General features: G+C 45.5%; 1 protein-coding gene across 1 annotated transcript; it reads left to right on the top strand.

Moving 5' to 3' along the window:
- Positions 1-2,987: 2,987 nt before the first annotated feature.
- On the top strand, positions 2,988-23,885 carry OPRK1 (opioid receptor kappa 1; the record flags this gene model as incomplete). The annotated part of the gene is made up of 3 exons (XM_081258389.1): positions 2,988-3,321; positions 17,952-18,304; positions 23,353-23,885. The coding sequence occupies exons 1-3, from the start codon at positions 3,065-3,067 to the stop codon at positions 23,883-23,885; spliced, it is 1,143 nt and encodes a 380-aa protein (XP_081114515.1). The 5' UTR covers positions 2,988-3,064.
- Positions 23,886-24,177: the final 292 nt, after the last annotated feature.

The raw sequence follows: 24,177 nt of genomic DNA, 5'->3' as shown, positions 1-24,177 counted from the left end.
CAGGCCACATTCTCCTGGCAACCAGAGCTGCCTAAAGACTTCTTAATGCTCTGCGCATTTTGGCTTCACTTTATTTTGGCCATTAATTTGGTAAAAAAAAAAAAAATAGGAGTACTCAGATGAAACAAAGCTACTTTTATCATAATTAGTAAGTTTTTGCCTTCAAAGACTGTCCCACCTAGTAGAGGGTTCTTACCGATGGTCAGAATTAGAACATCATTTTGCAGAGTCTAAAAGACACGTGCAGCGTGTACACCTGTAATAGCTCATAGGCTTCCTTCACCAAAGACAGAAGGGTCTGAGTCCTGCATTCTGTTTCCATTAGAGAGGCATTTTTCCAGGATTCTGTTTTTTTGTTTGTTTGTTTTTTCACTATACATGGGCCTCTCACTGTTGTGGCCTCTCCCATTGCGGAGCACAGGCTCCGGACGCGCAGGCTCAGCGGCCATGGCTCACAGGCCCAGCCGCTCCGCGGCATGTGGGATCTTCCCGGACCAGGGCACGAACCCGTGTCCCCTGCATCGGCAGGCGGACTCTCAACCACTGCACCACCAGGGAAGCCCCAGGATTCTGTTTTGATTAGAGAGGTATTTTTCCAGCAAAATCTCTCCTAACACACACTATATATATAGTGTGTGTATATATATATATGGGAAAGGGTGATCAAGAATTTGAATTATTGGAATTGTACCAACTTTTGGACACTTCTTTAAAGTTTTTCACTTTAAAACTTTCCTTAAATCTTTTCAAGTAATACCCTTCCCTTTCTTCTTTTTTGTTCTTGCTTAATATCCCCATCTATATTGTTTTGTCTTTGGGGGAAGAGAGGCTCTGCTTTTGTTCCTTTACATGAAATCATTCTGTTCAATCAACATATGGCAAGAGACAGAAATACCTGTGTTTGAGCCCAGCTCTAACATTACCAGCTGTGCAAGCCACCTGTGTGTGTGCACAGAAAACAAAACAAACAAACAAAACCTCTATGTGATAAATAAGTGCAAGAGGAGGACAGATATTGTCAACATCCTTTCAAAAGTGTGTAGCACAGAGGCAGTTGTATCTCAGTGCTGAATTCACAGATAAATAGACAGATAGGTAATATAGGATGATAGGTGGATAATCATGCCCTTCTCAGTTATTTTCCTTTAATGTATTATTTCGACTTTCTTTCTGACTTGGATACTGCTCAGTTTTTGTGAACTTCAAACAAACGTCTTGCTGGGCTGCTCTGGAGGCAGCCTGGGATCCCACCTTCAGGACGTGAGCCCCAGACATCCAGAGAAGATTCGAGATGTGTCTGCCATCTTCCTGACAGACAGAGACCCTCAGACCCACGGAGGTCACAGCATTCCGATGTTCTGTGAAAGCAGATGTCATCTTCTAATGAAAATCTGCAGTCAGACTTAAAAGAAATATAAGATGTATCAAAACTTACTTTCAAGACTCCTAGGGCACCAGGGTTGAAGGGATGCTGCTGGACTCATATCACGCTTCTCAGAAGGGCCGCACATTTCCAGGCTGGGGTAAGACCCTGGTGGGCACGTCCCTCTTTGGGGGTCACAGTGTCTTGGAAGAGGTAGGGGTTCCCTTCTGCTGTCAGCCAGTGGATGGAATGACTGTATGGGCCATGATGGTGCCCAGGTGTGGGCACCGATGTGATCTGTGGGAAGCAAGGGAGGGCCCGTGTTAGTCTCAATAAGTCAGCCAGTCTTAGACAGGAGTCCTCTCAGGAAACTCGGGCATCTTGCCTCCAATACCCAACTGGGAAAGGGGAACCTCTCCGGTCTCCTTGAGGACCTCATCTCAGTGGCTGAGTCCTGTTCCCCTCCTCCAGCCGACCTCGGCTTTCCTACATTTTGGTCGCTGTGCTGAGGGCGTCTTTCACCAGCAGAACCTGATCCTGGCCCTGGCAGAGTTACCCGAAGGAAGGATGATCGAATTCCTCTGCGGGGCTCAGGGCCTCGGAGGTTTTAGAGAAAAGATGACGTAGTGAGGGACCGTGAGGGCTGCAGAGATTAACGTGGGAGAAAGAGACACGGTCACCTACCTGCACCTGCACCTACACCGAGGCCTGAGTAAGGCGGGGGTCTTGCTTTTCCGCAGGTAGCACCACGAAACACAGGTGCTGCCTTAAGGTGCATTCTGTGCATCGTCTCCGACAGAGGAGACTGAAAGGGACAGAATATTCTATTTATGTATATTCAGTCATTTAAATGTTGTGATTTGGTCTCGTTCCAATTGGATAATTTCGCTACTGTATTTGGACGGGCCACTCAAATGGAATTACGATTCTCCCCTCACCTGAAGGCAGACGTGTCCTGAGAGCTGGGCCTGCAGCAGCTCTAGACACACGGTGAGTACCCCAGCTGCTGACTCGTCCTGGGCCGGCGCACCCTTCCCCACGCCCAGCGGCTCACGGTCAGGCGGCGGGGCGGCGGGGGCCGTCGGACCGAGGCTGCGCGCGGGGCCCGGGGCGGGGTCCCTGGCGCCCGCGCGTCCTCGCTGCGTCCCGGGGGCTCAGCCGCCTCCGCTCGTGGGAGCCGCGCGCGGAGCGGCGGGGACGCGCTCGGGGGGAGGCGTCCGCGGTCGGAGCGCGGGGCTGCGGGAGCGCGGCGACCCGAGGGCCGAGCGGACACGGGGACGCGAGGACCCGCGCGGTCCAGCATCACTGCGTCGCCCCGCGCGTCTCCGGGCCCAGAGGTGAGCTCTGGGCTTTCGAGGCGCCGTGCTTGGGGGCGAGGACTGTGCTCCAGGGATCTCGTGTCCCTGGGGGCTCCGGGCCGCAGTCCGGGGACGGTTCCAAGGGTGGTGGATTTCGGGAACCGGGGGAAAGGCGGGCGCGCTCTCCGCCCCTCCTGGCATCCGCGGCGCGTCTGCCGGCGCGGGCGGCAGCCAGAGGCCCGTCCCCCGGGGTGGGCATCAGCGGGCCCTGGGCCCTCGGCGCCGCCGGCCTCGCGCGCTGGCTCGGGCGCGGCCAAAGTTTGCCTCCGGGGTCCAGCCGGTCTCTCGCCCCCGCAGCCCGCAGGTGTCGCCTGTCCTCGCCCCGCAGCTGCAGCCGCCCGACATGGAGCCCCCGGTCCAGATCTTCCGCGGCGAGCCGGGCTCCACCTGCGCCCCAAGCACCTGCCTGCCCCTCAACGGCAGCGGCCGGTTCCCGGGCTGGGCCGAGCCGGACCGCAACAGCAGCGCGGGCTCCGAGGACGCGCCGCCGGAGCCCGAGCACATCTCGCCGGTCATCCCGGTCATCATCACGGCGGTCTATTCCGTGGTGTTCGTCGTGGGCCTGGTGGGCAACTCGCTGGTCATGTTCGTGATCGTCCGGTGAGCTCGGGGTCCGGGCGCCGCAGTGGCCGCAGGAGGGAGGGAAGGTCGGGCGGCCACCAGGACGCGCGGAGGGACGCCCGCCCGGTAATGGGGACCCCGTTCCGTCGGGCTCCGCAGTCTCAGAGCGTGGCCTCCTCGAAGTGAGATTTCCTGGGAGAGTGTTTGGTGCGGGACTTCGAGGTTGGCAGAGGGCGAATCCGAGCAGCCGGAGGCGTCTTGAGGATTTAGGAGTGACCCTCCCTGCCCCCCAAACCCCTACTGAAAACCCTCCGGACAGGGAGAGAGCAGGGGGTGTCCCTGCAAGGGGCAAGGTCAGTGTCTCGTGGGAAGGAAACTGGTCCATCTGCCTGGCCTTTTGCCTGGTTGCCTGCGCCCGTCTGGAGCACTTCGTTTTGCCCTTTGCAAATGTTTCTTTAGATAAAATCCATGCCCACCTAATGCACTAAAGATAATTCAGAATTTCCTGTAGCTCGTCAGACTGGTGTTACGGTTTATGAAGCAAAGCCGGCATATACTATTGAGGGTTGTTGGTATCCATACATGAGCCTTTTTAGTACTGATATGCCACCTTATATGTTTAGAATACCAGTGACTTTTGTACATAAACCACCTAATACTTATCTGTTAAAGTACAGCTGCTGGAGGTTTCCAAAAATTGTTTTGCCTTTTATCTTCCACGGTGAGAACTGAAGGTTTGATTTTATTGTTCTTTTGTGGATATATTGATGTCAACTTCCAGTAATAAATATCCAGATATCCGCGTATATGCTAATTTTCTGGTAAGTGAAGTGATTTCTCTTTTGGCCTCTTGCAACAAAGGAAACAAGAGGAAAAAAAAATCCTAACATTGTCTGGATGCTCTTTGAGAAGTCTCCCTTTCTGGCGGACTTAATGCTCTGCAGCTGCACCTTTGAGAGCGACTACAAAGCTGAGATTCCTTTGAGAAGTTCCTGTGAAATAAAGGAAGGCTGCAAGTCACACTGTTTAGGGACATTGAAAGGGTGAAGAACTAATTTCTCTTTATTATGAACTTTAAGAACAATATCTGCAGTAGCATGAATGTTTCAAACACCCCTTTCTCTCTGCCTCTCTCTCTCCCTCCCTCCCTCCCCTCCCTCTCCCTCCCCTCCCCCTCCCTCTCCCTCCTCCCCCTCCCTCCTTCCCCTCCCTCCCCTCCCTCCCCTCCCTCTCCCTCCCTCCCCTCCCTCTCCCCCTCCCTCCCCCTCCCTCCCCCTCCTCTCCCTCCCCCTCCCTCTCCCTCCTTCCCCCCTCCCTCCCCTCCCTCTCCCCCTCCCTCCCCCTCCCTCCCCCTCCTCTCCCTCCCCCTCCCTCTCCCTCCTTCCCCCCTCCCTCCCCTCCCTCTCCCTCCCTCCCCCTCTCTCCCCCTCCCTCCCTCCACTCCCTCCCCCTCCCTCCCCTCCCTCTCCTCCCCCCTCCCCTCCCTCCCCTCCCTCCCCCTCTCTCCCCCTCCCTCTCCTCCCTCTCCCTCTCCCTTCCTCCACTCCCTCCCCTCCCTCCCCTCCCTCTCCCCGCTCTCCCATACTCCCTCCTCCCTCCCTCCCTCCCCCTCCCTCTCTCTTCCTCCCCCCTCCCCCTCCCTCCCTTCTCTCTCTCTCTCTCTCTCTCTCTCTCTCTCTCTCTCTCTCTCTCTCGGAAATGTCGGGTCTTTTATCCTCATCTGTGCTCTAGAACTGAAAACCATCATTTAAGCTTCCGAATACATATTATAAAGCTCTTTTCACCTACAATTAGCGTCTCTAGCTTGGTAACCTTGCTTTTCATAATTGCTTATTGCATTTTACAGGACTTCTATCAGTGATAAGTACAAGATACAGAAGGAAGAATATTTTAAAAGCACATTTTTTTCCTAAGTCATTAGTAATTTTAGGGCTGCTCTCCATTGGAGGGAAGATTATAGTAACCAAAAGAAAAGAAAAGACAGCTGTATTCTAGACTATAATTAAATTTTTTAGAAGATCTTTGCTACAGCACCCGTTGTTTTATAATGAAACATTGTTACAGAAAAAGAGGATGCTAAGAACAAACCTACTCTCTTCCTTCTCATATCATATTTAAGTGCTTGAGTGAAACAGATACATCTTATTGTCACTTGAATGAGAACTTGAAGTTTTGAGTTTGAGAAGGGCTTCTTATTTGCTCTACAACTTTTTATATAGCCCTGCAGTCTAAGATTAAAAAGAATAAAGAATCAAAATATATGCAAAGGGAACTCCACGGGGAGAATTAGACATGTCAGAAAGAAAGAATCATTGTAGATTGACTAGGATTTTTAATGATAAATATAAAAAAGTATAATTATAAATTGAATATATCTATTCCAAAGATACCCAAGATTAAAATTTGTGTGAAGGGGATAAATTCAGCTAAAAATACAATAGGAGTTAGAGAGTTCACATAACATCATCCATCCTCCCACCCCACTTGATAGTAAATGAAGAGGGAAGAGTTCTAATCTCATCCTGGAAAGCCAACCTACTGGAACAGTAGTTGGCTTAAATCTATGGGTGAGAGCATTACGGAGCATTTTGTTCAAGCTGATACAGGGTCAAAGAATTGAAAAATGAAACCTCAGAAGGAAACTTGATGGACTTGGGTTTATTTTGCTCAGGAGAAAAAAGGGCTGAAGATGGTTTGCAGCAGACGGTGGTTTGCTCATCAGAACTCAGAGCAGAGCCAGAGTGTGGAATTCAAGTGCAGCTTTGGTGATTGACCTCGAGGGCTGACCAGCATCGCCTGAAAAGATGGGGGATCACTTTTGAGAGGGACATTACATTATTTTTTTAACGTCTTTATTGGAGTATAATTGCTTTACAATGTTGTGTTAGTTGCTGCTGTATAACAAAGTGAATCAGCTATACGTATACATATATCCCCGTATCCCCTCCCTCTTGCGTCTCCCTCCCACCCTCCCTATCCCACCCCTCTAGGTGGTCACAAAGCACCGAGCTGATCTCCCTGTGCTATGCGGCTGCTTCCCACTAGCTAGCTATTTTACATTTGGTAGTGTATATAAGTCCATGCCGCTCTCTCACTTCATCCCAGCTTACCCTTCCCCCTCCCTGTGTCGAGAAGGATGTTATTTTAAAATATTGTACATGCAAAATAGTCCTGGTTGAGTTCTCTAGGAAGTCACTCTGGAGATGGAATTTGGACGCTTGGATGGCAGGGCAGGTGCAGGTCTGGGATGGCCAGCTCAGACCTGGGGAGAAAGTGAGGGTTGTGGAAAAAGCTTTGACTGTTTTTAGACCTGCCTTACACATAGCTTTTCTCACCTTGAACACCTGGAATGCTGTCCAGTATCTTCTGAAGATAATCTAGTATTTCAAGGATTTTCATCATTTAATGTGTAGCAACTGCTATAATTGCCTGATGGTAGGGTACTTTAACCTTTCACTTCGAAAACCTTAACATTTAAGCACTCCAGCCTCTCGCTCCAGGCTTTGGGGTTTGTGGTCCTGGCGTAGGATGTTCTTACCTCAGCCCTTGATCCATGTCCTTGGGTCCTACCAGCACCTTGGGGGTGCCCGTGATGTGACACTCCTCTCCCAGAGCTGAAGCTCCCACAGTCCAGATGCTCGTTTCGGCCTGGCTGTCCCTTGACTCCCATGGGGATTCGGCATGCTGGACCAGTCTCACCTTCTCCTTGACTTCCTTCCACATCCGCTGGGTTTCTCCTCAACCTCCCTCACAGCCCCCTCTTCCCTGATGTTCCCTAAATGCTCCTCTTTTCCAGAGCGTTCTCAGCTCTCTTTGTCCTCACTTTGCACACCCTCCGTATTAGTCAGGATTCAACCAGAGGAGCAGAACCAGCAGGGGATGTGTGTGTTGAGGGTTTATTCCAAGGAATTGGCGTACGTGATTGTGGGGCTGGCTAGGTAGGTCTGCAGCCCCGAGTGCAGGCATCAGGAGAGGCAGGCTATCCTCCCCAGGCAGAATCTCTTCTTTCTCAGGGAAGCCGCAGCCCTGTAGTTAAGGCCTTTCAACTGATTGGACCAGGCCCACCAGATCATCTAGGGTCATCTTCTTTGCTTAAGGTCAACTGACTATGGACTTTAACCAAATCTACAAAACACCTTCACAGCAGCACCTTGGTAAGCGACTGAATATTCAGAGACTGCAGCCTGGCCAAGGTGGCTTGTCAAACTGAGCATCAGTCTTAGTGGTGTCGTCCATTCTTGTGGCCATAACTGTCAGGGAAATTCTGACCAGTCCTAAGTCTGTGTATCTCTCTCCCACTTATTCATCCCCAGCTGCAGACTCAACTGGCCTCCTTCCTTCTGGATGGCTCTATGCGATTATGTCACAGGTAGCTCAGATTTCTAGACATCTGCCTGTATTAGTTTGCTAGGCCTGCCGTAACAAAGTATCACAGACTGGGTGGCTTAAACAACAAAAATGTGTTTTCTCACAGCTCTAGAAGCTGGAAGTTCAAGATCAAGGTGTTGGCAGGTTTGGTTTCTCCTGAGGCCTCTCTCGTTGGCTTGCAGACGGCTGCCTTCTCCCTGTGTCCTCACATGGTTGTCTGTGTGGACAACATCCCTACTCTCTGTGTCCTAATGTCCTCTTCTTATAAGGACCCCAGTCATGTTGGATTAGAGCCCACTCTAATGACCCTATTTTACCTTATTTTACTTCATTTCACCTCTTTAAAGACCCTACTTTCAAATACAGTCACATTCTGAAGTACTGGGGGATAGAACTTGAACATGTGAATTGGAGGGCACAATTCAGCTCTAATCACCGCTTATCCATTTTCTGTTCTCTTTAAGAAGACACTCTTCAAGCATCAGTCTTTATGAAGTTATGTACATATATTTTTTCTTCTGTTTAATTTAAAGAAAAGCTTTACTCTTATAAAGGTATGTTTCTTTTTAAATTGAGTGTAAGGAGAAACAAGGAAAAATTATTAGGAAAAAAATAACAGAAATCGGAAAATTATTTGGTCCTTGGTCTTAAGTTTTGCCTTTTCCTTTTCTCATTAGCTTTCATTAATACTTTGCTACCATAATAAAGACCTCTAGGGATCAGCATTCTGCTCATTTTGCCCTTGGAATAGAAGACTTTGGTTTCCCTATAATTCAGCTTGGGCGGTGTTGGAATTTGCCAAAAGAGGTAACTTTGTAAGGGGCTTAGAGAAAAACAGAACCACAAAAATACTCTGGAAATGGTTCCATTTCCTGAACTCAGATTTCTTTTCCAGAGGCAACTATAACCCCCCCAAGCTTGCTGGGCCTGGAGGTTGTTCCTCACGAAGGTACCTGTTCTCTGGCTCATAAATTAGGGGGCAGGGTGTTTCTTCCCCAGGCATGACGGAAGTCCCACGCTCCACTCTGCTGAGACCATCTGACTCACTCAGGCCATCTCTGAGTCAGTGGGGACCGCAAGCTTGAGCTTATGTCCGTCCCGCCAAAACTGTGGCATAGACAATTTGGGGAGGTATGGGAGCGGGGAGGGTGTGAGCCAGTCAGAGTGTCCACCGCACTGCCTGCCTCTTTCCATGCCAGGTGTCCTGGTACCCCTCCTGCAAGTGTTGCATGTAATCACTGCAGGTGTGTGTGCAACGTATTCCAGGTGCTCTCAAATGTCAAGGGAGGGCTTCCCTGGTGGCACAGTGGTTGAGAGTCTGCCTGCCGATGCAGGGGATGCGGGTTCGTACCCCGGTCCGGGAGGATCCCACATGCTGCGGAGCGGCTGGGCCCGTGAGCCATGGCCGCTGAGCCTGCGTGTCCGGAGCCTGTGCTCTGCAACGGGAGAGGCCACAGCAGTGAGAGGCCCGCGTACCGCAAAAAAAAAAAAATGTCAAGGGAGGCGACCTTAAATACTGTCACCAAGGGACACCTAAGGCGGTGTGAGAGGAAAGGCAGAGGTGTGTGGCTATCCAACAGCAGTCTTACCTTAGGGTTTGGTTTAAAAAAATACGTTGTAATTTATCCTGAATCCTCCCTTTGAATCAATACCCAACATTTCCATTAAAGCAAGCATAGTAAAATAACTTCAGAAATTATTTTCAGAAGAGCCTATCATGAATTTCTAGAAGTAATTTTATTGTTTGACAGGCTCTTAAAAGAGAGAATTGGCTTCACTGCCACTGTTTATATGGATTAGCTAAAAGGAATTATTTTCTTTGCTGTGGGACATCGCAGAAGTCCAAATCTGAGAGCAGAGACTAAACGGCTGCTGAGAGAGAGAGAGAGAGAGAGAGAGAGAAAGCAGGAAAAAAGAAAAGGAAAGAAAGAGAAGAAAAAAAAACCCAAGGTGGTGATCAGGTATAGAGCTCTTAAGCTTTAACAGACTTGGGCAAAATTGTAGTCTTCAAAATCCCTTTTGGACTGTGTTGCCTTTACAGTTTTTCCCAGTGCCTGTCTTAGAGTTAGTTTCAGGAGGGACTGACTTGAGAGAGAGCAGGAGGGTAACCGTGTCACCTCTCTGTGGCACCCTGTGGTTCACCTTAGCTAGGTCAGTTTTCTGTATAAAAACAGAAAAACCACTTAAGAATTCTGTGTTCTTCTAGGTATCCAGATAGTTGTACACTAGGAAGCAACATGTCGGTCATTTGAGATTTGTAGTTTTCTACCAGGTGTGGTTGGGCATGATAAACACTCACCCAGCGTGCACCACCGAACGCACTAGAACATTTCTTCTGGGTCTCAGGGCCGTGAGTGCAGGGAAGATGAGTGGTTTCTGGGGCCCTGGCTACTGCAGTGGAAGCATTACTTCTGCATCCGCCTCCCTCCCCTTCTCCTGCTACCCTGCAAGGACCACCTGCCGGCACCCAGTGAGATGCCTGTCCGCCCTTCTGGCTGTCCATCACTACCAGCCTGGTACATGTAGTTACAAGAGGCAGGAATGGGAGACACGCCCCACTCCTCTGTTCTCATGAAAGCTTTTGCTCTTTGCATGTAGGAGAGTATCAGGGACCTGATACCTACGTGAATATGACTCCTTTAAAATACTGTAGATTGAGGCAATTTCAAAGTCAGATCACTGGAGAAACAATGGCTGAATTTCCCTTCTTTAAAAAAAATTAATAAGCTACTGCCCTTGAGTAAAGAACCATAATTTCAGTAGTTAATAATCTAAAAGGATGTATAGCAAATTCATTTCATTGAGATGAACTGGAAATATCTGGAGAATTTAATGAAGCAAACATTATGTTTTCAAATAAGTTCTCCTGAGAATTCACCTCAGTACAGCCATCATGTCTGGTTATTTTAAACATAAAATCTAGAAAGCTGTGTATCTGGAAAGCATGCCCAGGAGGATGAATAAATCATTCAGGGAAAAGAGTGCCGAAACCCATCTCTCTGTGCTGTTCTCCCACCGCTGATTAAAAAGGGTTGCATCTTCCCAGGTGCCGTAGAACTGTCCTCCTCCTGAGTTTGCTGTTTGGGGCCTTCAGACTCCTGCTGCAGCTCCAGGCTTATGGGGTAGTGGCCAGGTTCCTGTGGGGCAGGAGCCTTTGATCACACTCACTTTTTTCACCAAACCAGTGTTTGTTCAGGAGCTTTCTATTGGCCGTTAGCTATTTGCTGTACTAAAGGAGTCTCTTCAAAGAAATGGCCAGTAGGGTGTTTGTTTTTTCATTATGTTGGAGCGGTAGTTTGATGACTACTCAGAAGGCTCAGATTTTACTTCCCACTGTCTCTCAAATTTGAGGAAATCACTTACTTCCTCTTTACTGAGTTTCCTCACCTGAAAAAAAATGGGTATTGCTTATGGAAAACCTGCAACACCATAACGTGCTGACGGCATTTGTCCATCGAGAGGTAAGATGCTAATATTTTATATTTGCATTCCCTGGACCAGGCCCCCCGTTTCATCCCGTCACATGTTTTCTGCCCTTGTGATGCACACTAAACCACACTTATCAGAATGTTTTTCAACCTTTAGCTGCTAGAAGTAGCAGAATTCACAGAATCCCATTAGTCCTCTGATAAAATTTCTGACTCCTTAAGAAACTTTGGACTATGGTCCTGAATTCCTTTACTTATTAGGGATGGATTCTGAGAAGCACTGAGAATCATCGCTAAGGCTGCTTCCTCTTCAGAAAAAGGGGGGCTGCTGTACCTTGCAGGATGGTAATACAGTTACTAGGACTGTGGTGGGTAATTAACAGTGACACAGCATAATAAGAAGACCGGCAGCTGGATGGTGACAAGGGGGGCTGGCAGGCACTGAGTGCGTATCGAGTACCAGGTCCCGTGCTGAGTCATCTGAGGCACCGGCTAAGGTAATCAGCATGACATTATTGCCAGATGACATAAAGTTCCTAAAACAGCGTCTGTCACGTGAGTCCTCAGTCAATACTTAAAATGGTTTTTCTTCCGGGTGTTCAAGGTTCTCTGTGGCCTGACACCCCTTTTCCCATCCCAAGTGGCCTCCCATCACCCCCAGCAGGACCCGTGGCCCTGAATGAGACTCGAGCCAGCAAACCTCCACGTCCACATCCCTCTCAAAGGGCAAGAGCCTATCCAGGTTCTGCCTTCCTTGCAATATGTCCCGATCTCTTCACTACACAGAGAACTTCCCCTCTATCTGTTCCTCTGGTTCACGTCATAACTTTGGCTCAGTTAGTTTGAAAGACCCTGGGGGCGGAGTCTGTATAAACGTCTTTTTCAGTAAGCTCAGTGTCCAGGATATTGCTGTGTATGCAGCAGGCTGAGACGTGTGGAAATGATGACAAGATGGGTCTGGGGAAGCAGCAGGAGTGTGACTGAAGAGGGAGGGAGGATGTCAGCGCGGTGGGACAACGGCGGGGAAGAGCCACAAGTAACCGAATCCGCAGAACTAAACCGCCTCTGTGTTTAAAGGTGTTTGGATAAAAGAGACGTGGCCCATATACACAATGGAATAGTACGCAGCCATAAAAAGAAACGAAATTGAGCTATTTGTAGTGAGGTGGATGGACCTAGAGTCTGTCATACAGAGTGAAGTAAGTCAGAAAGAGAAAAACAAATACCGTGTGCTAACACATATATATGGAATCTAAAAAAAAAAAATGTCATGAAGAACCTAGGGGTAAGACAGGAATAAAGCCACAGACCTACTAGAGAATGGACTTGAGGATATGGGGAGGGGGAAGGGTAAGCTGGGACGAAGTGAGAGAGTGGCATGGACATATATACACTACCAAACGTAAAATAGATAGCTAGTGGGAAGCAGCCGCATAGCACAGGGAGATCAGCTCGGTGCTTTGTGACCACCTAGAGGGGTGGGATAGGGAAGGTGGGAGGGAGACGCAAGAGGGAGGAGATATGGGAATATATGTATGTGTATAGCTGATTCACGTTGTTATACAGCAGAAACTAACACACCACTGTAAAGCAATTATACTCCAATAAAGATTAAAAAAAAAGATGTATGGTGATTAGCCGTCAAGATTATGGCTTTATTATGCTGCCCCGAAGCTAAAAAGCAGCTCCTGATTAAAGAAGCTTCCTTTAAATTAAAAGAGAAGCACTGGGGCAATGCAAGGGATGGTAATGATCCGAGAATGACGTCTCCACCTGCATTGTCTGCGCCCAAAGGTTCAGGGCAGGACAGGAAGCCGGGAGGCTGCCGGGTCACGGGGTCAATGTTCCTCCTGCCGTCGTCTCACTTTTCTCGTGCAAGTGCCACGCTCTCCCAGCATCTCCACCTGGTGACGCTGGTTCCCAAGAGTTCTGCAGATATCTTTGTTCCCCTCGCTGTCACACGAGCGTTTACGGCTGTCCCTGTGAAGAGAACCACGCTAGGAAGGTCTTGAGTCAGCGTGCGATGGGGAGCGCCGTCAGCTCGCGGGGACACCATCCGTGACGTTGCCCCGCGATGACGTCCTCGTGGCTGGCGCCCTGAGCTCCCTGCTGACCCCTCTTCCTGGCCTGCTCTCCACCTCCCACCGTCGCTTGCAGGCTTGCAACATTGCCAAGTTTAGCGGGGACAGCGCGCAGACTTGGCTCTTTTAATGCCATACGCTCCTGCGGCCTGGATACTGAGAAGTGCAGCCACGCCACGCCAGCCCACCTCCAGCCGCTCCACACAAGCCAAGAATTCCCACTCACATGGGGCCATTTTACTGGAAATACTTGCAACTTCTTAGAAAGCAGTGTGGATGGAACGGAGAATCATTTCCTGTCTGATCGCAGTGAGAAAGCTTACTTGTTTGCTTTCACCAGCAGACGCACAGTGACTGAAAGCACTCACTGCTATTTTGCTTTGGTTCAATGCAAACACTACCCAGGGGGGCTCAACCTGACTGTCTTTGGGGGTGGGGTCTTTTAATGCCGTGGCCACTGGATGCAGTCCAGTGTAGCGCCTAAAAGACTGTCAATAGCTATGCGGTGAGCCCATCGTCTGCTACTTTGGATTATACCTGTTTAGTTCTCCCTTTCAGTGTTGTAGGCTTGGAAGCATGTGTCTTCCAGACCCTGGAGGAGGGGCCGTGCCCTCCTGACTCCTCCACATGTTCCCACTGAGCCCCTGCCTCTGCTGACACTAGGAAAATCACTTTACTCACCTGAGTCTACGTTCTTCAGCGATATTAGAGAAAAGACCTAAATCTCCCGGGCAACTCGAAGACCAGTTGTTGTGAGAATCAAATAGGATACATGGAAGTCAAAATTTGTAAATTATCAAGTGCTGGGGAGATGTAAAAATGCAGGGGTGAAGTCAAACCCCTGGGTTTGAACTCCTGCAGTGCCTTTTATAACCATATGACTTTGAGAAAGGTACAGAACTCCAGCGATTCTCAGTGGCCTCCTTTCTAGAGTAGGAATGCTGGTACCTACCACACAGAGTCACTGTGAGGACTACGTGGGATAAAGCACGTGGAATGTACAGCAGAGTCTGACACGGGGAGTGTTTTGAAGTAAATGGTTATTACCATTATTGTCATTAACGCGATCCACCCCAGTGCTATGACATAGGATGTTGCTGGATGCAGGGGGTACAGGAATCTCTCTACATCTCTGGCAGATGCCTGTAGCCCTTGGGGTGGTAACAGTGGTAGCTCCAGCCTGAAGGATCTGGGCAGAGCTTGTTTCTTGGGGAGCATGGACTTTTGCTACAATTGGTATAATTATGATCCGTGTAATTCATAGACATCTCCCTTGTAGCTAGTCATCTCTCTTTTTCTGAGATCTGATGACAGGATTTGACCTCTTTGTAAGTTCAGGCCTGAAGCAGTTTCACACATCTAACTATTAAAAATATTTTTGAAAAGCTCAGAGCAAGTTATTATTCAGCATTTTATTGCTACTTAAAAGATGCATCTTCTATTTTATTGTAACTCATGTATCATTCCATTAATGGTCTTCTAGCAGTTAAGGTCCCAAGCTTCATTTTTACTATTATCTTTCATATTCAAGCTGAATAGGTAAATACAACCAGGGTCGTTAACTAGAAACTATGTTCCCCTCTGCTTCCTGTGGTAACTGGTGGCTTCCACCCACACAAGAGGAGGGGACAGGAGTTGGAAACATGAAGTAAATTATACCTAGTCTCCAAATCAGGTGCTTTCCCTTAGTTATCTAAGGAACTCCATGAGATAAGTGTTATATTTCCTATTGTATAGTTGGGAAATGGAAGCTCAGGGTTTTCAGTGATCTCTCCAAAGTCTGTCACTTGGAGGGAAAACTAAGGACTAGAACCCAGGTCCACCTAAATGTATAAGGCAGAGAACATCAGTCTAACTTCGTAAAGAAAGAGGAGAATATCAGGTCACAAAACACGAGAGCAGAAGTCAAAGGTGTTGCCAATTCAAGTCTTTGCTAGTATCAGGGATTGAAAGAGTAGGAGCCTGGCTTGTAAGATGCATTTTTCAATCATAAAATCATATTATTAAGAAGACAGTATTTGAACAGATAGCATTTATTCATTACAAACATTTGACTCGACCCTCCTACACCATTGGTGGGAATGTAAATTGGTGCAGCCACTACGGAGAACAGTATGGAGGTTCCTTAAAAAGCTAAAAATAGAGCTACCATATGACCCAGCAATCCCACTACTAGGCATATATCCAGAGAAAACTCTAATTTGAAAAGACACATTCACCCTAATGTTCATAGCAGCGCTATTTACAATAACCAGGACATGGAAGCAACCTAAGTGTCCATTGACAGATGAATGGATAAAGAAGATGTGGTGTATACATACAATGGAATTTACCCAGCCATAAAAAAAATGAAATAATGCCAAAGTGAGAGAGTGGCATGGACTTATATACACTACCAAATGTAAAATAGATAGCTAATGGGAAGCAGCCGCATAGCACAGGGAGATCAGCTTGGTGCTTTGTGACCACCTAGAGGGGTGGGATAGGGAGGGTGGGAGGGAGACGCAAGAGGGAGGGGATATGGGGATATATGTATACGTATAACTGATTTACTTTGTGATACAGCAGCAACTAACGCACCATTGTAAAGCAGTTATACTCCAATAAAGATGTTTAAAAAAATGAAATAATACCATTTACAGCAACACGGATGGACCTAGAGATTATCATACTAAGCAGAGTAAGTCAGAAAGAGAAAGACAAATATCATATGATATCACTTATATGTGGAATCTAAAAATATGATATAAATGAACTTATTTACAAAACGGAAATAGAGTCACAGACATAGAAAATAAATGTATGGTTACCAAAGGGGAAGTGGGAGGAGGGATAAATTAAGAGTTTGGGATTAACAGATACACACTACTGTATATAAAATAGACAGTCAACAAGGACCTACTATACTCAATATTTTGTAATAACCTATAATGGCAAAGAATCTGAAAAAGAATACATATATATGTGTATTGATATATAGGTGTAACTGAATCACTTTGCTGTACACCTGGAACTAAGCCAATATTGTAAATTAACTCTACTTCAATTTAAACAATGGTTTTAGAGAAAAAGAAACATGTGGCTCTGTCTCGGGAAATGCACTTGCTTAATTATCCGTGCCTTGAAAAGCCTGTGCTCGGAGTCTTGGGCATATTCATTCAATCACGTTCTAAAATTTATGGGTCATTTAATAATATTTGAGTAAAAAATGTAAAAGCAAAACATATTTTAGAATAAACTCCTCGCTCTCCAGATTAAGGCACTGTTTAGTTAACAGAGCATCAAAACGGAGGCCAAGAGATACTGACTTGGGTACAAGTGTTCACAATGCCTTCATCCAAGCACAGGCAGGAAGAGGAAACAGGCAAGGAGACTGGTGCCGGGGTGGGACCCTGAGTGCAGTGTGATCCTGTGTGTCGGGTATTTTGAGCCAGGTTGTCTCCTGCCTTTATCTCGTGTCCTGTCAGTTCGGTTTTATTGTCCTTGTTTCATGGGACCTGAAACTCAGAAAAGTCGTACACTGAATTCAGACTCAGGACTGTCTGACTTCACATCACACTGCAGTGCCTGCAAAAGGGGACACAGAAGTGTCATGTGGAAGTTTATGTATTGAACAGCACAGACACAGTGATCAATAAATACCACTGATGTTGACTTTATAGCCAAAGTAGAAGTAGTTTTGCATAATTGGCTCCTTCCAAAGACCTTTAATTAAAGTCAAGGCCCTAACATTGAAGTCTGGCTCCTTGTAGCTACATGGGACATGGCTGAATTAATTGTGATTTAGGTCCACAAATGTGAGGTGTGTAGAAAGTAATTAATATATGGATTTTCCCAACATATTTTAGCATTTGGCCTCAGAAAACCTGCTGATGTAATTTGGTACATTTCATGCCCTGCAGATCTCTAAGGAAACGTTCTCTAAGTAAAACAATCTTCTTAATTCAGTTTTAGTAGAAAATGGAATTGTTCTAAGCTTCATGTTAAAACTGAAAGAAATAATTTGGGCTTAATGGCAATATTTCTGACCTATTTTGAAATCTTTTGTTCCCTCAATTGGAAAATGAAACACACTGGGTGCTTTATAAATCTCTCAAGATGAAAGTAAAGGAAAGCAGATTTCTTTCTCACCTACCATACCAGATATGTTTTATGCTATACTGTGTATAAGGGAAGAACTCAGCCTGCTTTTTTTTACATAATGCATTTAAAATGAAAAGCTAGTGGGACACTGGTAGACAAAAATCAACTTAGTTGTGTTGTAGTCATTGAAATTGAATGTACTTAAAACTAAAAACCATTTTAAAAGACGTAATTACAAAGAGTGATTTCTCAAAGTAAAGTTGGGTAAACCTTCCTCGAGGAAAAGTTGGGCATGTTTTATCTTTGTTTTACACAGTGAAAAAAATAAAGCATTAAAAAATGAACAAAGCCAAGCAGTCCTGGGTAGGATTAAAATGAATTGTCAGTCACAAAATAAAGACCTGTATCACACACAAGTCTGTTGAAAAGGTCTATATGTATGTTCATCTGTCTGTCTATACTCGTTTCTTTACCCTTTTAAAATTCAATAGATTTTGGAACAAAGCACTAGAATAAAAGCTAAATAAAGTCAGAAATATTTGCCCATTTTTCTACTACCCCTCATGTCTAGAACAGTCCTTTTACGTGTTAGATGATAAATATGTAAAGAATAGGTGAATGAAAGACAAATTCAATAACCCAGCGGCACATTTACATCATGGGTATGACATGAAGATGGAGAGAAGTAATCTTGTTTCTTGTCTTTTAGATACACAAAGATGAAGACAGCAACCAACATCTATATATTTAACCTGGCTTTGGCAGATGCTTTGGTTACCACGACCATGCCCTTCCAGAGCACAGTCTATCTGATGAACTCCTGGCCCTTTGGGGATGTGCTGTGCAAGATCGTCATCTCCATCGACTACTACAACATGTTCACCAGCATCTTCACCTTGACCATGATGAGCGTGGACCGATACATCGCTGTGTGCCACCCGGTCAAGGCTCTCGACTTCCGCACGCCCCTGAAGGCAAAGATCATCAACATCTGTATTTGGATCCTCTCTTCATCTGTTGGCATCTCTGCCATAGTCCTTGGAGGAACCAAAGTCAGGGAAGGTAAGAACAGCTTTTTAAATTTCATTAAAAAAATGTTTATTTTATCATTGTTCATAAATAAATTTTTTATTGAAGTAGAGTTGATTTACAATGTTGTGTCAGTTTCAGGTGTTCAGCAAAGTGATTTGGTTAAATCATTTCATTTTTTAGAATATAACTTCTAATTATACAAACTCCTAATTTGGGAGTGAGCAGGCCACATATCTAGAAGGAAAGCCAAATGCCAATGGAAACATAATGCTAAATCCATGGAAGATGAGAAATAAAACAGTTCTGTGCTCCTTTCCGCATCTAAACACAGGATGGGATAATGGCATGACCGGAACACAGACACACAACCTATCCCCTATTCAGAAAGTGCTTACTGGAATCTGGAGGGGTGGGGATGAAATAAGGAATCACAGTCATGTGGATTTTTAAAATACAATTTGTTGCGTCCTGGCAATTCTAAGATACACCTCCTTGCTCCACTTCTTTCTCCCCGAAAAGCACCCTAAGTCATTAGAGTCATGCTGGCTATTTACTCTTTTTCCTTAGGGGTTAATCTCCAGGCAGTTAATATCATGGCAGCTTCATTTGGGTGTAGGCCATTCAAAATTAGGTTCACAGATGGATGGTAGTACAGAGAAGCAAAACCATCAGATTTTGGACTCGTTACTTTTTACCCCATGCAAACGGGACATTTGATGTTTTCCCTGTATTTCTAGGACAGTGGTTCTGACCCTGGGACGTGTGTTGGAATCACCTGGGTACGTTAGAAAATACTGCTGCCTGGCCCTACTCTGGAGGGTCTGGTTTAATTGACCTGAGGCACAGTTTGGGTGTCAAGATTTTAAAGATCTCCCCAGGTGACTCTGACCTGTAGCCAAGGTGAGAACTACTGCTCTAGGAGCTTAGCTTTACTTGTAGAAGATAAAGCTGTGAAAATATCTTTAGTCTTAATAGAAATTCATTGGGGTAGGGGAGCAGAATGATCACTTTGGACTTTATAAATGTTATTTTTGCTTTAGCAGTTGTCTAAATGCTCCAGTTTATTTTGGGGGTTCATGACACCTGTGAGTACAGATAAGTAGGGACTTTCCAGGTCACAGTGAAAAGGCAGGTGCTAAAATCATAGCTTATCCTGCATGGTACACATTTTTAAATGAAGCATAATCTTTTTCCTCTTAAACTACAAAATGAGTTTACAGCATAAGCACTGCAAGTGTTAAGCTATAATACTTGGTAAATTTTAAGAAAAGCCAAACTTTAACAGAGAAGCACTTTAAAATATGCTTAATTACACACAGGATTTTGTTTCTTCATACACACAACACATGAAATAAAATTGCAGGAAACTCTTCTGAGCCCTAGGGGTTGGTGCGTAATAACTTAGATTCAAGAGGAGATGCTGCATATGCACTGTGAGGGTGAGAACAATGGGCTAAATAACGTAAGAAGATGGATGATTTTTTCCCAGGGCAAACAAAGAATTGATTTTTACAGTTATACTTGTAAATAGTTATGTTATACTTGTCGACTTAACCACTACTCCTGTAATCATGGTCAGAAGATGACATTCTAGAAGAAATGAATTTCAGTTAGGTTTTTGAAAGGAAATGAAAATAGTTGTGGGTTTTCCAGGAAGGAGGTGCTGGAGATGGACGAGTGCAGATACAATGGAAGAAAAGAGCCCCCAGTGTCAGCAGAAGATTAGTTTGTGTGGCAAAACTAATAGAGGAAGAAAGGAGAGAAAAGTAGTCTTGTAGGAGGGCTCCATCCTTTCCGTGTGTCTTTTATTTTGTGAAGCAGGCTTTGTTTATGTGATGAAAGACTGTCTCCAGACCGGCTAGCGTGTTCATTTTGGAGTGTGCGTCACACTGCATGTCAAGACTCCTGGGTGACCAAGAAGAGTACTTTAGGTGATCTCCACACACTGTATCAGAGCTGATTGGCATTGGCATTTTTCTTTTTTTTTTTTTTTTTGGCTACGTTGGGTCTTCATTGCTGCACGCAGGCTTTCTCTAGTTGTGGCGAGTGGGGGCTGCTCTTCGTTGCGGTGCACGGGCTTCTCATTGCGGTGGCTTCTCTTGTTGTGGAGCATGGCTCTAGGTGCACTGGCTCAGTAGTCGTGGCTTGTGAGCTCAGTAGTTGTGGCTCGTGGGCTCTAGAGCTCAGGCTCAGCAGTTGTGGTGCATGGGCTTAGTTGCTCCGCGGCATGTGGGATCTTCCTGGACCAGGGCTCGAACCCATGTCCCCTGCATTGGCAGGTGGATTCTTAACCACTGTGCCACCAGGGAAGCCCTTGTTCTGCTGCTCTTGAGTGAAATGTTTTGTGTGTATCTGTTGAGTTCATTTTATTTTTAATGTTTTCAAGTCTGCCATTTCTTTACTGATTTTCTATGTGGATAATCTACCCATTGTTGAAAGTGGGATATTAGTCCCCTACTATTATTGTATTGCTGTCTATGCCTCCCTTCAGTTCTGTTTATATATACTTGATGTATTTAGGTGCTCCAATGTTGGGTGCATATATATTTACAATTGTTTACCCTCTTGATGAATTGACCCTTTTATCATTATGTAAAATCGCCTCTTGTGACAGTTTTTACCTCAAAGGCTGTTTTGTCTGATGTACGTATAGCTATAGCTCCTCCTGCTCTCCTTTGGTTTCCATTGTCACTGAATATCTTTTTCTGTCCCTTCACTTTCAGCCTCTATATGTCTTTAAAGATAAAGATGCACTCTTTTTCCTGAAATCAAACATTTAATAAAAATGGGTGCTTGGACTTGGGTTTCCCTGGTGGTTGCCTCAGCACTCTCCTTTCCCCTTGTAGGTAGAATTTCAGCTTCATGGACATTCCCGAGGATATTTACAACTCTATCACTGGATGTTTTCCAAAGTCTTGTAAAAGTCTTGCAGTTGATTATTTCACCCATTCATTAAACGTTTTTTGAGCTCCTACTACATGCGAGAGGAAGCTGATCCTCAGAGTTAAAAGATGTCCCCAAATTGTCAACGTCAGCCCTTACGTTGCCTTGCTTATCTTAACAGGTTATTCTTCCATAATAACTACTGTACTGAGTCCATATTTTCAAGGGTTTCCTTGTGGTATTAAGTTGTTTATTTAGCAAATTATTCTCCTCAAACACTATATATTCCTGCCTCCCTATGTGGCAGGGATTGAATATTATTCAAGGTGGATTGAGTACCTACCCTAAGGTAGTTTACATTCTGGATGGAGAGAAAAACATTAGGAAAGGCAACACATTATTACAGAAGAGCTTCTGTCTGGTTTCTGTCTAGCTTCTGTTATCATACAGTGATAAAAATAGAATAAGTATAATATATAGAAAATATAAATTGCAGGGAAGAGGTCTATTCAAATGGGTCAGCTTCTGTATCAATGTCTCTATAGTGACATCTAAGCTGAGGCCAACCACAAGAAAGAGGCACTGTTGGAACACACAAAAGTTAAGCAGGAAAGAAAAAACCTTCAAGGAAGCTAGGTAGCAACGTGCCACCCTAAAAAGTTGTTTAATAAATGTATTTCTTCTATGATGATAGTGATGATTTTTAAAAAATGACTTTGGTCTTATTTCCATAAACACTAAAGCAAAAAATAAGAGAGATCCTTGTTTGTTTCTTGGAGTCTTCCTAGTAATGGTACTTTGGACAATGGCTTTTTTAGGGAATCAAAAATTACAAGTTATTCTGGGAGCTTTCATTTACTATTGAAAGGTTTGATATGGTATTTAGTTGATAGAAAATGACTCTAAGATAGTCCTCTCTATTAATTGGCCAAAATGATTATACTCTTTGTGTTTTAAAGTATGTCTAATCGAAATTCTAAGATTTTGTTTTACTAAGGGATATATGATTAAGGGCACATGAAGATGTTTTAGAAAACACTACTAATAGAGCTCTTTCACTATTTGAAAAACATTCTTATACTATTTTTGAAGCGGATTTTCCAGTGTCAGAAGAAAATATTTTCATTCTAAAAATTATAACTTAGTATTGTTCATGATTCCTTTATCTAAAGAAGAATCAGGACAAAGAGAGTTTAGCCTGCTCTGTGCTCAGTGGCTGATGCTTGGGAAAAGGGAGTCTGGGAGGGGTAAGCAGGCCCCCAGTGGGAGTTCTGTGTTATAAAATGTTCTTATCCTGGGTCTCTGCTCTTTCTAGTATTATGGTCACTCCAAAGAGAATACTGTCCAGCAAAGAGACGAAGCAGAGCAGATAAAGCCATGTTCTAAGTAATCCTATAAACATAGTCGTTGTACCTGTTACATAGTCAATGTTGGCAAAAGTAAAAGATGTGTCTGATTTATGAATTCCCTTGATGATGACGATGATGGTGGTGATTCTCTTCCTCCTTTCCCTCCCCTCCTCTTCTAGTTTCTTCTCCTTTTCGTCCTCCCCCTTTTCTTTCTTCTTCAAAATTTACTCATGTTTCAACAATGCTCTCAATCACAGTGACCACCATTGGTTCCATTAAATCACAACAGCTGGGTCATATTTAGACAAATTTTTTTTTAAATTTTTATCGACCCACATAGTGATTTCTTGTAAACCACTTAACGTTTTTTGGACAAGTTGGCTTTTGTTAAATTGAGTGGCTAGATTTGAAATATTTAATCATTTATTACAAACAGATACTAGCTTTTATAGTCAGAGCCTTTGGTCTGGGAGAATTGTTAATGTATGGAAATGCAAATAAGTACTCATGCTATAAACGAACAGTTTAGCTCTTCTGAAAATCATCCGCGTCAACCCATTCCACAACGAGATAATTCGTATTGCTGGCTAATCGTATTTATTCTGTAGCATTGCGTTTGTTAGCAGTGAATGGTGACCTTCTGGCTTCATTGTTCTACGTGCAAAGATAGCATGGTTAAGGCATGGCATTCATTCCTAACTGGTGATCTGCCTCAGGTAATAGCGTCTCACCATAATTGCACCTTTGCAGCCGAAGGCATTAAAACTCACATTTTAAAAACCCCTGGGAGCCACGGCGCTAACCATTGACGTTCCTCTTGTGGCTTTGCTTTGTCACCTCCTGCAGACATGGACGTCGTCGAGTGCTCCTTGCAGTTCCCGGACGACGACTACTCCTGGTGGGACCTCGTCATGAAGATCTGTGTCTTCGTCTTTGCCTTTGTGATCCCCGTCCTCATCATCATCGTCTGCTACACCCTCATGATCCTGCGCTTAAAAAGCGTCCGGCTCCTTTCCGGCTCCCGAGAGAAAGACCGCAACCTCCGTCGCATCACCAGGCTTGTCCTGGTGGTGGTGGCGGTCTTCGTCATCTGCTGGACCCCCATCCACATCTTCATCCTCGTGGAGGCCCTGGGCAGCAGCTCCTACAGCACGGCTGCGCTCTCCAGCTACTACTTCTGTATCGCCTTAGGCTACACCAACAGCAGCCTGAACCCCATTCTCTATGCCTTTCTCGATGAAAACTTCAAGCGGTGTTTCAGGGACTTCTGCTTTCCAATTAAGATGAGGCTGGAGCGCCAGAGCACTGACAGAGTCAGAAATACCGTTCAGGATCCTGCTCACCTGAGGGATGCTGATGGGATAAATAAACCAGTATGACTAGTCGTGGAGATGTCTTCCTGTAGTTCTCCAGGTGGAGAGGAGTTCAACGATCTAGGTTTAACTCAGATTACTACTGCAGTCTGAGATGGAAAGGCAGCAGTTTTAACAAACTTTCAGAAATCTCATGGTCCGAGGTGGTGAGAGGCAGGCTGCATCAGCGACCCAGGTCAGTGGAGACATCAAGGCTGTGGGGACCAAGCGCAAGAGGTCTGAGCAAGGAGATGCAGCCCCTGTCTAGGGAGGGGAAGCGAGGCTGACTCCCAGTTCCTCTGAGGGACCAAGAAATGAG

This window comes from Mesoplodon bidens (assembly GCF_964165515.1).
Source record: "Mesoplodon bidens genome assembly, chromosome: 16".
Lineage (NCBI taxonomy): Eukaryota > Metazoa > Chordata > Mammalia > Artiodactyla > Ziphiidae > Mesoplodon > Mesoplodon bidens.
Note: the sequence above shows the minus strand (reverse complement) of the source record. Positions and strands in the feature narration are given on the sequence as shown.